At 36.8% G+C, this 14,626-nt stretch overlaps 1 protein-coding gene and 1 long non-coding RNA gene across 3 annotated transcripts; one reads left to right on the top strand and one right to left on the bottom strand.

Moving 5' to 3' along the window:
* Positions 1-1,074: 1,074 nt before the first annotated feature.
* On the top strand, positions 1,075-7,145 carry LOC147492268 (Protein phosphatase 2C family protein). Of its 2 annotated transcripts, XR_015198710.1 has the most exons (10): positions 1,093-1,508; positions 2,067-2,238; positions 2,635-2,788; positions 2,933-2,996; positions 5,025-5,132; positions 5,669-5,794; positions 5,903-6,135; positions 6,245-6,447; positions 6,548-6,711; positions 6,839-7,145. XR_015198710.1 is itself a non-coding variant. In XM_086566074.1 (9 exons), exons 1-9 carry the CDS (start codon positions 1,275-1,277, stop codon positions 6,580-6,582), a joined length of 1,329 nt encoding a protein of 442 aa, XP_086422200.1. In that variant the 5' UTR covers positions 1,075-1,274; the 3' UTR covers positions 6,583-7,145. The 2 variants fall into 2 exon arrangements, 1 of the variants encoding a protein (XP_086422200.1); XM_086566074.1 differs by having other exon boundaries at positions 1,075-1,508; positions 6,548-7,145.
* Positions 7,146-12,422: 5,277 nt separating this feature from the next.
* On the bottom strand, positions 12,423-14,564 carry LOC147492267 (uncharacterized). The gene is made up of 2 exons (XR_015199698.1): positions 14,211-14,564; positions 12,423-12,658 (listed from the first exon to the last, which is right to left on the bottom strand). It is a non-coding gene; the product is annotated as an uncharacterized LOC147492267 (long non-coding RNA).
* Positions 14,565-14,626: the final 62 nt, after the last annotated feature.

Below are 14,626 nucleotides of genomic sequence, written 5' to 3'. Positions count from 1 at the left end.
AACGATCTGGGAAGCGTCTTTCTTGACTACGCTCTGATCTATTCTTTGTGAAAGCTCGTTGAGCTGTTGATTTACTTCGTTGATGACGTCCTCTACTATAGCACCTGGTGCATTTTGCGTGTCCACTTGCGCACGCAAAGTAACATTCTCCTGCCTGAGCAGGGTAATTTGCTCGTTCATTGTACCTAACTAGCCTGCTATACTTTGGATTTGAGCTTCGAGGCTTGCCATGCTTTGTGGGCTTGAGGATTTTTCTTTTTGGTTTTAGGATTTGTGAAGTGGTTTCTCAAGAAATCGAGACCACAAACGGCGCCAATGTAAAGAAGCGTTTTGGTCTTCCCTTACATACAAGGTTAAGAGGATAAGGGGATTGAATATTGGAAAGACCGAGTTCGTTGTTGAGCGAACTGCCTACGTATCTATCTCTCGATTTTGGGGGGAGAGAAGAATTAGGTCTGTCGTAGTTCATATGGGAGGTATTTATAGATGGTGAGAGTGGATCCTTCTCCAACACGTGTAATGACAAACACCAAATGTATGGTTGAGATCGAGAAGGAGTATTAGAATGATGTTAGTAGGAATTCTGTAATGATGGGGAGTGGTTACAGTGGTTCGTAATTTGCGGTAAGTGATTGAGTAAGTAAGGCTTTGGTAACGATTGATTCTAGAAGGTATGCTGAGTCATAATATAGAACGCTCTGTGTGAAGATGTACGAGTCGATCTGTTATAGAACGATCTCGTAGCTCATGGATGTGATTTGATGATATAGGTCACTCCGAAGACAGTTCGGGGAACTAAATGAAAAGTCGGGTGTGGTATTTCCACTATACTGGACACGTGCCTGATATGAAGATATCACTCCCTCACAATGGTGATTATTTTCAATGTCAAAATGAATTTGTATGAATGTCAAAATGAATTTGGATGTAACTCGTATCAGTGCTCTCTCTGGACTAATCGTTGTAATCGTATCAAAGGTGAATGATTAATTCAAATGAAAATGACAGGCTGCATGCATGCAACGCCAAAAAAAAAAACGCGGCATCATCAACAAACGAAAACAAGAAGCGCGCACGTTAGCAATCCCGTATAACGCGGTAAATGTCCGAAAAAGAAAAGAAAGAAAAACCACCAATTGCGCCTCTCATTTTTCTCTCTCTCTCTCTCTCTTCATTTCTTCCTTCCTTTGATAATTCCATCATCATCATCAGAATAATACACATTAAAGATCTTCCGTTCTCAAATCCATGCAAATTTGAAAGAGTTATTATGCATGGTCTTTGATTTTGATTACAATATAATAATAATAATGTCAAGTAAACATGATCACCCAATGGTACCATTAGCTGTTTTGTTAAGGAGGGAGTTGTCAAGTGAAAAGATTGAAAGGCCGGATTTAATACATGGTGAAGCTAATCACAGTAAGAAAGGAGAAGATTACACCCTCTTGAAAACTGAATGTCAACGTCTTCCTGCTGATGCCTTTTCTACTTTCTCCGTTTTCGCGGTACGTGTTTTTTTCCTTGCCATTATTGTCTCATTCATTAATGTATGAGATCTCTTTTTTATGTTGACTTATTGTCTGATTCACTTTTGTTTTCTGAATGGAGTCAAGATGATGGATTTTAGACAAACTTGCTTCACTTGCTCTGAAAACGTAGGCACCAGAATATGGTCAAGTGTTTGGGAAACATGAAACTTTTTATTTGTGTGTACACAGACATGCACTGATTATTACTTATCTTCATTCTCATCAATCTCAACATATGCAATTTCATTGGTTAGCTTCTGCTTGTATCCTCGTACATTTGCTAAAGTTTCGAAAATAAGTTTTAAATGAATTTCAAATAATACTAGAGGTTTTTGTATTCTTTGGCTAGTGTCTCATTATTCTTCTTGGTATGCTATACTTTGCCTCTGTTTGTGGGAAACCAAGCAGTGCTTTGTTTGAATTTCCCGGGTAGGTGGTGGCAATCCATCAGTACATGAACAAATACTGCTTCCTAGTTTGATAAAGCTATTCTTATGATGGAGTTATAAAACAATTTTATGACATGTTCTGCAGCTTTTTGATGGTCATAATGGATCTGCAGCTGCTGTATACTCCAGGGAGAATCTACTGAACAATATTGTCGGTGCAATTCCATCTGACCTTAGCAGAGATGAATGGCTCGCAGCTTTGCCAAGAGCATTGGTTGCAGGGTTTGTAAAAACTGATAAAGATTTTCAAGATAAAGGTATGGATGGACCTTTTTATGCAATTTCTTTAACCATTAGGAGTTATACACATTAAGTTAGTACTTCGGCAAGCCGTATCTAGATGGTGCATTTAGATGCACTGGGATCTTAATAGTAACTAGGTTATCGTCAGATTCAGCAAACACATAATTGATTTTAACGTCATTAGGTTTCAGATATCTTGAATCTTGGTCGGTTGTTCCCCCACCAGTATATATTGGTGTGATTATGGATCAAAAAGTTGAAGACATATGCATTGTCATTAATATTGTTTACTTGTTCTAGCATTGATGCTTTTCTGCTGGTTCGTGGTTCTCCCCACCTTCAGTCAGTGTAATAAATATGTTTGATGACATTTGTGAATTTCACACTTCTATTCTGATTACTCTCTTCAGCACACACATCTGGAACAACAGTTACCTTCGCAATAATAGATGGATGGGTCATAACTGTAGCATCAGTTGGTGATTCTCGCTGTATCCTGGAGTCTGCTGAGGGTACTATATATTCATTGAGTGCAGACCATAGACTGGAATGCAATGAAGATGAGTAAGTTCCGTATTTTTTTTTTTTTTTTTGTGAAAGAGAGACTCTGCTTATGTGTACACAAAAGGGTGTATTATTTTCGATACTCCAAGTGCTTGACTTCAAAATGTTACTCTTGCATTTGTGTTCACCTCTACCTTTCAACAGGGTGGAACGCGTAACAGCAAGTGGCGGTGAGGTTGGTCGACTTAATACTGGTGGTGGTGCAGAGGTATGTTCCTTTTTAACTAGGGTACATATCTACTTCAATTAGTTTGAGTAACTTTGGAACCTGTTCTATAAGCTTTGTGCAAGATTAAGTAAATTACAATTTTTTCGTGTCTACATATTCTGCTCCATTTGCTGCAATTTAATTGTTTGGAAATTGGGTTGAACATTGCGGTAAAAGAAATCTGTTCAATTCAAAGCTAATTCACCCTGAATCTGTTGATCCTTGTTATAGGAAACTAGGGTTCAACACTATTCTGACAATACTCGTTTATAACCCATTGTTTAAAATTAATGGATGGTGAGGACCCTGTCGGAAAGACCTTATTCAGCTCCACATATTACCTGTTTGTGAGTGATTTCATTTGTAGCCTTTCAGAAACTGTCATCTGATGAGAACTGTAATCTACCTTTGAACATTCTGTCTTATGCGTCTCTAAGTGAGCCTCATCACCCATAGAGAACTCATCCAAACACCACTTCATATCCAAAATGATGTTTGTGTTATATCTGGTTAAAGTTATTCTTTTTCTTCCTCATTCTCCTCATTACACACAGTTTGAAATAAGTTTTCAAGCTTAGGTGGTGCTTTACATCCCTTAAAAGGCTCAAGTGCAATCTTCTCAGCAGACCATCACCTTCTTTTCCTACTGATAGACTTGCTCTCACTACATTCATATCATAGAAAAACTCTAGTCTTAGCTCCATCACCTAGGACGGCATGAAAGTGATGACAAAACAAAGGTATAGAAGGCCATCGACGGTGAAGTGATGGTAAGTTGGTGGTGAGGGGTGGATTATATAGGAAGGGAATTTTCTCTTAGTAACACATAATAGCTTGGGCAGTTATCGACATCCTTATTATACACATAAATGAGTTCAAACTTCAAACTTCAAAGCACATTGTTTTGGGGCGATGAATAGCAAACAAGACTAATATTAAAATGGGTTTTCAACTCTTCAGTGAAGTATTTATGCCTCCACGTTAAAATTGAACTCTTACGTGATCATCTAAGTTATTGTATTTTTGGTGTGTGTCTCCTGCTAAATATGTTTTTGCTGACATCACCAGGTTCATGTTCTGGCTAATTTAGATCTCGCCATATGAGGGGGGACAATTTCAGTTTGTATTTAAGGACTTGAAACCACGTTTTGTCGTAGAGGCATTTAGAACACTGTATTTGAGCTGGATTAATGTCCAATGTAAATTGGTCAATGTCTTGAGGGCAATGACCCAATATATTATCGATATAAAAGTTAAAGCAGTGCACATCGGATTAGCGAGTACAACCGTAAAACCAGTGTGGATAGCGGAGAAACCAAGTGATAATTATATGAGAAATATAATGGCATTATGCTAGAAATAACATGGAACAATCTTATTTTTCTTTTTTTTTGCTCGGTAAAGTGAAATATCATTAATAAAGAGAAGTAGGCTGAGAAGGCCTACATTACAAGAAAGAAACAAGAACTAATAACATTTAGAATAAAAGAAACTACATAAAAAAAAATCAAGAACTCCACCATCACCCCATGTCTAAGAACATAAGACGATCTCACCTAGCTACAAAAGACTCAAAGAAACATCCTCTAAACTCTTTGAAGACTTCAGACCACTGATAGAATAAGGCTTTTATCGATAGAATCATCTTCTTAAATGAAACTGAGATGCCATCAAAGTGACGACGATTTCGCTCCAGCCAAATGCCCCACATGATCGCAAAAGATAATAAGCTCCACAGACGATTTCCTAAAGGAGAGAATGGTTCAGAAGACTTAATCTGGACAGAGTTATTATGCTTCCTTTTATGGACAAAGGATTTGGTAATTGATGTTCAGAACTTAACAATTAGTGTGAAACATCAGTGAAAACATGTATAGTTTTGTTGCAAAAGGTTCGGTTCCATCTACTTGAATGATTTCACATCTATGTTTTCTGAGAAGTTGAAAACATTTTTCTTAAAGTCTTCTTGATCTTTTTCTATGAAGGAAGAAAAATAAAACTAATCTGTGTGGCAACTCCATCTTTCAGATTGGCCCTCTCAGATGCTGGCCAGGTGGTTTGTGTCTTTCAAGATCCATTGGAGACATGGATGTTGGCGAGTTTATAGTTCCTGTCCCACACGTAAAGCAAGTGAAGGTTCGCTACTTCTATATTCATACTCCAACTGCCACATGTGTTTGGTTGTATATCTCTAGAATCTTTTACCTGTACATGCTGATCTGTGTTACTTAGTTTCACGCAGGGAATTTCATTTCATTAGTACTTTGTATGTTTTTTCATGCATTATGGATTTTTTCCTGTTATATTCAAATATTTGGTGCTCCTTGAGAATATGATTTATTATTAGTGTTTGAACAAGTTTAAACATACCGATGAAAACTAAAATCCTGATACCAGAGCTCCTGGAAGTGGTAATTTTACTAAGGGTGTGTTTGGTAGCCTAGAAAACTTCTTTGTGGGTGGGATAGGAGCGAGAAATTTGCCAACCACTGGTTATAGACTTGTAGTGCATTATCGTTACCTGTTCTGGCATGTCTTTTCATTTCTGAATTCCTTCAAAACAAAGTTTTCTCTGTTCTGAGTCAAAAACCATTAGTTATTTTATGAGGTAAAGAAGTTATAAACAAACTATTTACCACCTTGTTAGTAACTGTTGTATGTGATTGCTGCAGTTATCCACTGCGGGAGGTAGGCTTGTCATTTCAAGTGATGGTGTTTGGGATGCTTTATCGTCAGAAGCAGCTATGAACTGCTGCCGAGGGATGCCACCCGCTGCTGCGGCTTCTCAAATTGTCCATGTACGCTATAATCCCAATTGAAATTTCTATTTTCCTGATGATAATGCAGTTTTTGATGGGTGCTTATTTTATATATATATATTTGACACCTACTTCTTACATCTCCAGGAGGCTGTACAATTCAAAGGACTTCGAGATGACACAACTTGCATTGTCATCGATATATTACCCCCAGAGAAGCTAACACCTCTGGTGCCACCGCTAAAGAAGCATGGAAAGGGTGTGTTCAAGAATATGTTCCGCAAAAGGCCATCTGAACCGTCGCTTGTGGATAAGGATTACTCTGAGCCGGACGTGGTGGAGGAAATATATGAAGAAGGATCTGCTATGCTTGCAGAAAGGTTTGTATAATCAGTGCAGTTAATATTCTTGCAGTCTGACTTGAAAAAGTAAAGCTGGCGATGTGAATATTCTAGCTTTCTGACTTGAAAATAATGTTTTGGGTGGCAGGTTAGACACAGAATATCCCGTCTGCAACATGTTCAAGTTGTTCATGTGTGCTGTTTGTCAGGTAGAGATCAAACCCAAGGAAGGAATCTCGGTGCATGCTGGTTCATCAAGTCGTGGAAAAATGCGTCCTTGGAATGGTCCTTTTCTTTGCACTAGCTGTCAAGTGAAGAAAGAAGCCATGGAGGGGAAAAGACCATCACGTGGTAATGCAACTTTTTTTCCCTCTTCTACCCGATCAGTTCAAAACTGTGATAACAATGCCCCTATCATTCTGAATAATTGGTTTATTCTTTTCATTTTCAGATGGGAGATCTAGCCATAGTAGCGACAGTGACTAGCAAATCCTCTGGAGCATGAATTTTTAATTATTTTGGTACTAACACATTTCATAGCTGACCATTATTGGGAAATTCAAGGTCTCTAACACCGTTGGCATCATTGTTTCATTGACCATGATGAGTATGAAGGTTTGGCTACATTCTGACTTCCAATTCAGGAAAAACTTCAAAGATATCTCTTAACTTTGCTCTTCAGATTGGAGAATCAGTGATATTAGCCTTTTCATTTGTTTAACGAGCTGCATATCATCTGCAGAGTTGTGCACCAAGATGTGTGCTCCCTGGAATGATTTGTGCAAGGCATATTCGATAATCCTTTTACGATTCCAAGTGTGTGTGACAACCCATTGTTTAGTTTGTGGGTTCACTTCCACTATATACGAAGCTCTTGTTATAGAGAAAATACAGAAAGAAATCTCCTTCCCTGTAATATTTTCATATAGTGAGGTCATGAAAATCTTAACTAGTTAGTTACTCCATTTAAGTCTTCAGTATTTGCTACTAGAACCAAGTCTTTTTGTTATGTGATCGGTGCACTCAACATTTATTTTTCCCGGCAAACACATTGGCATGGCTTTTGTTTATTTATCCGTTTGTGTTGCGATGGTCCCTCAAGTAAAAATTCTTTTTTCTCCCGTATTTTTGTAAGGTTTAATTATAGATTTGGGTCAGTGTATTTTACATGTTTTTTCAATTTGGTGACTCTACTTTTTTTTAATCTAACTTGGATTGTACTTAAAAAAAAATTCACGAAAATGCTAGCGGGACACGGGACAGCTACTGTGTTGTACCGGGCTAACAGCCCAATCAAGTGTTGGCCACGTTACAGATAAAAAATTTGTTACTCTTTCATCCGGTTCTCTCTCTCTCCCTCTCTCTCTTTCTCTCTTTTCTTTAGTTAATGAAAATTAAGAAAAACAAATAACAATAAAACAAAAAGAAAACACACAAATATTAATTCTCTTCTTCCCACTGCTATTAGCAGAAAACCACTTATCTTTTTCAATTTTGCTTAATCAAGTCATTAATATAAAAAAAGAACACTAATACAATAAAAACCAATTGGCAACAATACAAATTAAAGTTGTATTTTTCAAATAAAAATCATGTTTTTCTGTTGAAAGCAATACAATCATTTGGATTTCATCTAGAAAATGAGCGATCTTGTATGCATACTGAAATATAGTTTTCTCTAGGTGATTTGCTATTTGAGAAATTTTCAAAATTATGCATTTATTTGGGATTTTTTTTTTTTTTTTTGATAAATATGTATTTATTTAGAAGTGGTGAAAGTCATGACTGTTTTTGGGCTACCATTCCCTTTCGAGTCGAAGACGAAGAGACACAACCATAGTTGGTACAGGTGAACAAGATGAATTCCTTGGTTTCTTTATCTTATTTTTTTTTTTTATTATTTTTTTTTATAAACTAAAATGTGAATTAGACTGAATGAGTAACAAGTTTCTCTTGTATGATGTGGCATTAGCCTATTGGGCTGTGAGCCAAATATAAGACAGTAGCTGTCCCGCTAGCACTACTCTTTTTTTCAAATTGGTTACTCTGTTAAGTTGGTGCTCTAATCTTTATAACAGAGTCAAATATTTTCTTTTCAAAATTTACAAAATTCAAACCATACAAATTTCCCCTCCTAATAATATGTCAATGAAATAAACCCACTAACTCAATTTAATTGTGTTCTACAAGTAGATTATAAAGGGAGATTTTGGACACACCTATAAAAACACTCTCATATCCCAATTTTAAAATAAATAAATAAAATTGTTTTAAACATATTTATATTCCCTTTTTTTTTTTTATTAGGCATACCAAAGACAAAACAATTCATTTATTATAATATATACATTATGGGACTAATAAGGAGCCAATACTCTAAGTTTTTCACTTGTAACTGAAAAAAAACAATAACGTGTTCTTCTTCTATAAAAAATAAAATAATCTTGATTTTTTCTCCAATAACCTCTTATTTAGCAACTTTTCTCTCACTAATAAACGTGCAAACACTCGCATTTGATTTGAATCAACAATACCAAAATAATGAGGATAAATACCAACTTAATGAGGATGAAGGAAAAAAAATCAAAATCAAATTTTGACAAATAGAAAAAGATAAAGATTGCCAAAAAAAAAAGGGGTTGTTTTTGCCCCTATTGGAAAGACCCCAAATTAACTTGGGAGATATTATTGGATTGAAGCGGATGTTGTGGTATGGTTGTTAGGGTATGACAAAAAAATTAGTTAGTTACGAAGTATGGGAGCGTTTTTTTGGATGTGTCCAAGATCACCCATTATAAATCACCATTTGCTCGATTAACTATACTGATTGCCCTTCTAAGTTTTAAAGCATTAATATTACACCGACCCACTTATTTAACCTACTATTTGAACCTATTGATGTGTCAAAAGTCATTATCATTGATTTACATAGAGATACAAGTCCATGTGTATTACAATGCAAACCAACAACAATAGTAAATAGTGAGTCGCAATAGTAGGTCTTAAAAATAGGTTTCTGTAGCACTACTCATTCTAAAGACATACAAATAAAGAAAATTGAAGACAAAAAACTGCTCTAAAATCTGAACCATGAAAATCTCTAGGATAAGCCACCGCAACTTCTTTCCAACCAAGCCTCACAATCGTCCTCGTTGCCGCCACTACTTCTCTCCCTAACGTCACTATTACTGCTTCTTTTATTCTCATCAACACCCAATACTTCAAAATGCTTGAATTACATATCAGGATATATAATCAGCACCCATGGGAGCATATGAGCCATAATAAAATGATTTAGTCCAAGTATTAACCATAGAAGCATTATTCGCCATATCTAAATGACCAAAAAAATCAATCTCTACAATAACAATGAGAGCACATCAAGATGAGCCACCAAATAAATTTGACTATTTTTTTAGGGTCGCAGTATTCACACCCCACTTTATGGAATTGACACCCATTTGACCAATTCAAATGTACTAGCATCTCTCCATTAATCACATAAAAAATACTCACGGCAAGAAGTTGTCGCGAGATCGCACAATCCACGACATCGAGTTGCCGTGAGATCCCATATCCCATGGAAGGTGGTTGTCGTGGGTAATTTTTTTTTTTTAATAGCTATCGTAAAAAAAAAATAGTTGTCGCGAGATGGTTGCGTTCACTAAAATTGAATCTTTGCTTGTGTTAATTATCAAAACTCTTCTTCATTAATTTGATCACAAAATTTTCTTATAGCATATGAAAATATTTGTCACGAGATAGCAAAATTATGCCTCGATTGTACATTTTTTTTGTCATGGTTTTGGTATTATGTCTTTGAGTGATAAAGAAGCTTTAAAGAATAAAATGAGGTGTTCATATGTTGTGTGTACTCAATACGCAAAATTTGAAGTGAAAAAAAAATTAAAAAAAATGTTCCGCGGCAACTGCCTGCCGTGGGATATGGGATCTCGCGGCAACTGCCTGTCGTGTGATATGGGATCTCGCGGCAACCTAATGCCGTAGAACTATGAGTATGTGGGGTGTAAAAGGACATATAAGAAATAATTATTATTGTTTAATTTTTTGCCAAAGGGGTGCCAATCCCATAAAATAGGGTGCCAATACCGTGTTTTTGTTTTTTTTTTGTTGGAGATACCCCACCAGTTATTAGCCTTGATTCATAGCAACTCTTGTTCCTCTATTCCTTGTTATTATACCCATCAATGATATTCTTTCAGTCTTCTTAAATGATATATCAATGATGAAATTGATGTTGGTAAACATTTTTTTTTAAATATTAAGCTGGGGTTAGGCGGACCCCTACCTAGGGCTGTAAATGGAGCGGGTTCGGGTCGGATCAGACTATATCCATGCCCAGATCCATTTTTTCAATACAAAACCAGATCCGAATCCATGACCCGAATGGATCCAAAATAGCATACCATATCCGAACCATTTTTGTAAATGGGATAATCGGATCCGACCCGACCCGAATTGCGAACCACAAGTTCTCAATCACCCACGTGTCTACAAACAAGAGAGACCTATTATTATTTGGAAGATATATTAACAAAATTTTATATTTTGGATTGGATCTAGGAGGATCCGAACCGTTTAAGTAAAACCATATTTGAATCCGAATTAAAAATGGATAATCCATATCCGATCCATTTTCTTATTCGGACTCATTATTAAGGTCCAAACCCGTTGGAATGGGTTTGGATCGGGTCGGATTCGGGTCAAAACCCGCACCATTTCCAGCCCTACCCCTACCTGCATTAATCAACCAAATCTTACATATATGGTACCCGTTGCATCCTCCTCGACAAGCTTATATAATTATCTATCTAGAGGAGGACCAACATGCAAAATATCCCTTACATGGGAACTAGAGAGTCCATCAAGATGATCTGCGACTCTATTGGTCTCCCGATATACATGAGCAAAACTACAGCTTATAAAATTGGATGACATTTCTAAGATATGTGTTAACACATCGAGACAATTCCAAGGTGGCTTTGCCAGTTTTGTTATCATTTGGATTGCTAGAAGAGAGTCTAACGCCACATCAACATTCTCAAAGCCCATTTTTATACATCTGCCCAGCCCAACCTCGATAGCTTTCAGTTCCTGGAATTGGACTGACCACTCGCCACCACTACCAGAAAATTTAATGCTGCCAGAACTTCCCCCTTGCAATTCCTGATTGCTCCACCATGACCTGTACCCTCTCCTGTTAATGACCCATCCGTATTCAGCTTAACTCGCTCTTGTTCTGGCGGGATCCATTAACGGTGTTGTTGTTGTCGCTCTTTGGAACTTTGACGGATGCCGATAGTCCGAGCCAACCTTAAAGCCCGATTAGTGTCCTCCATTTCCGATACTTGTACCTGAATGTAGGTTTTCATATTTCTTAGTACTCTTCTCAAAACTACTGATGCTGCCCTTCCCTAATTTTGAAACCTGCGTGCATTTCGCTCTTTCCAGATTCCATCAACTGCCGCGCAAATGAAGCTCTTATATATTTCAGTCACCCAACTCAAGCCCCTACATAATCTCATAATAGACGACCATTTTCTGTTGGAATTCCTGCAATCCGTATCTATACCCAAAATCTATTTGATTCCATTGATGATCTCGCAAGAATACGTGCTATCAAAGTAGAGGTGATTAGAGAACTCCCTACTTTAATTTGTTGACACAAGCAACAAGAAGAGTGAGAGAGTATCTTCTTTTGTTCTAATTATGAACTTTATTTAATTATAGCGAGAAAATCAGACCATTATGTTGGTTACCAATTGGGGATGAAGACGACCTATGATATCCTTCATATTGATTACCAATAATTAACCCCGATAATTTGAAAAATCAGACCCAAAATCATACTGTAATGGTTAGGAGCAGTTTTATTTTCATAAAAAATGCCACATAATTAATAATAAAAAAATGCCACTTAAGAAAATATTTGGGGCTGTTAGAAAAATTAAGCACCACATAACAGAGTCACCAGATTTTGGGAAAAAAATAATAATTAAAAGTAGAGTTCAAAATAGATTAAAAAAAAAGCAGAGTCGCCAAATCGAAAAAACACTGTAATGTACACAAACCAAATCCATTTTTTTTTTCCGATAGAAACATGTCTTATATATATCATTAAAACATCAAAGGTACAATACTACAATCTAATAGATGTCTAGATAGTAAGCTCACACCGTGGTTATGGAAAGCCCACTTTGCGAGATCATGAGATTATACGTTAGACATCCTGCTTATCCAGCTAAACTGACAAAAAGTGAATGGCTTACATAAGCCAAGTCTCATACATCTAATAGGTACTAGTCTCCATTTATTAGAGTTTATATCTAGAGAGTTATGTAAATCCTGAATAACTTGTTTACAGTCTCTCTCAAATAAAAAGGATGTCTCTCTTGTACTCCTAGCCAATTTTGCAGCAACTTCAAAAGTCACCATCTCTACTTCTTCAACACTTCCTGCTTCAAAACTCCTAGTGGTTGCTCCCATCAGCTTGCCTTCCTCATCCCATGCCAAAGCCCCCGCTGCAGTAGCCCTTGTATCCCTGCAGAATGCAGCATCAAACCTAATTACAATTGTGTTTAATTCAATAAAGGGGAAGTTAGAGGTATATTGCACATAAGGAAATAAGTTATGAGTTTATATGTTAGCATTATCAACTCCTTGGTTCTCACTGAAAACTTGGATGCATCTATTCCACTTAGCATAAGCTCTCCTTATGAGACAATCTCTGTTAGGAACTTTGCTTTCGAACTTGGCCCTGTTCCCCATCTCCCATATCTCTTGCAATATGATAGCTGCTAGCAGTCCCTTTTCTGCAATGTCAGGATCTTTGGTCTTACTCCATTAAAGGAACATGTCCAACCATTCCCTAATAGACTTGTTTGCCATCTCCTCTATTATTGCTCCCATATCAGAAGCAAACCATATCGATTTTATCCATTTACATTTAGAAAAAAATGTGCATGGGGTCTTCTAGTTCTAGCTAGCAAAAAGGGCAAGTATAATCCCTTTTTATGTTTTTCCTTGCCAACAGATCTCCTGTAGGGAGGATGTTCATATGCATCTTCCACATAATAATTTGGTTGCTGGATGTTATCTGAGTTTTCCAAATAGTCTTTATAGCTTTAGAGTTAAAAGAGGGTGTGTCCCCTAGCTTGCCATTCATCTTTTTTCAGAAACTGGTAAACAGACTTTACATATAGCAAGCCATTCTTGGTTCTCACCCATCTGACTTTATCACTTGCCAAACTGGATGGTCTGATAACAACTTGCTTTATCAAGTTTGCTATATCTGGTGAGAAAAGATTCTCCACCTTGTGATAGTCCCAACCATTACCATCACCTAGCATCAAGTCCCTCACTCTACGGTCCTCAAAGTTTGGTTTGTTAGGTCCAATATCTCTCAGAGTAATAGGAGCATCTTTAAGGAGGATCCAAGGTTGTTTCATTACATTAACCTTCTCCCCCTTCCCAATGCTCCATATTATCCCTAGAAGAATATCTCTGGCTGTTCTATGGATGCCTTTCCAGAACCAAGAAGCCTTAGATGGAGGGTCAACTTTTATGTCAAACCAGTTCTTTCCATAGGTAGCCAATAAAGTTTTTGCCAAAATAGATGATGTATCAGTGATAGCTTTCCAAGCCAGCTTAGCTAGCATAGCCTTATTCATATCACCAACTTTCCTTAGACTTAGGCCTTGGTTCTGCATATGCCATCCCACCCAATGGTGTGGATGTTTTTGCTCTCTTTTGTGTCATGCCACCAGAAGTATCTACAGGTACAAGCTTTATCCATATTCTTACAAGTAGATCTAGGGAGTTTATATGTAGCTATATATAACATATAAAAGTGTGCCCTGTGCCACAGCTTGTATGAGGGTAGTCATCCCAGCTTGAGCTACGACTTTTGCTCTCCATCCTCTAATCTTACCATGTACTTTATCAACTAAATAATCAAAGTCTTCATTTTTTTATGTGATAAAACAATAAAGACCCCCAAATACCTATCTTTTTTATAAAAAAAAATATATAATTTTCCAAAATATTTTTATGCATATTATGAACATGTTTCCTATAATAAATACTATACTTACCATAATTTATCTTTTGCCCAGAAGCTTCATAGTATTCCTCAAGGATGCTCTTAATTAGACTGACCACTTTCAGCCAGATTAGCTCTGGTGAACAAGATAAGATCATCTGCTTAAAGGATGTGAGTGATAGGATGAGTATTCATTTTGATTTTAATACCATGGATATCCCCATTGCTCTCAATCTTGGCTATCATTCTAAATAAAACTTCAGACACAAGAATAAAAAGGTAAGGGGAGAGAGGATCTCCCTGTCTCAGACTTTTATCAGGAGTGAACTTCTCAAGGGGTGAGCCATTTAACAACACTAAAGGAAACAGTTGAAAGACATTGGGGGATGAGGAGTCTCCGATCCACTTATCACTAAACCCAAAATTTTTGAAAATATTATTTATGAAAGACCATTCAACTTTATCATA

This window comes from Coptis chinensis, chromosome 6 (assembly GCF_015680905.1).
Source record: "Coptis chinensis isolate HL-2020 chromosome 6, ASM1568090v1, whole genome shotgun sequence".
In the NCBI taxonomy this organism is placed as follows: domain Eukaryota; kingdom Viridiplantae; phylum Streptophyta; class Magnoliopsida; order Ranunculales; family Ranunculaceae; genus Coptis; species Coptis chinensis.
The sequence above is the reverse complement of the archived record's forward strand: the minus strand, read 5'-3'. Positions and strand labels throughout refer to the sequence as shown.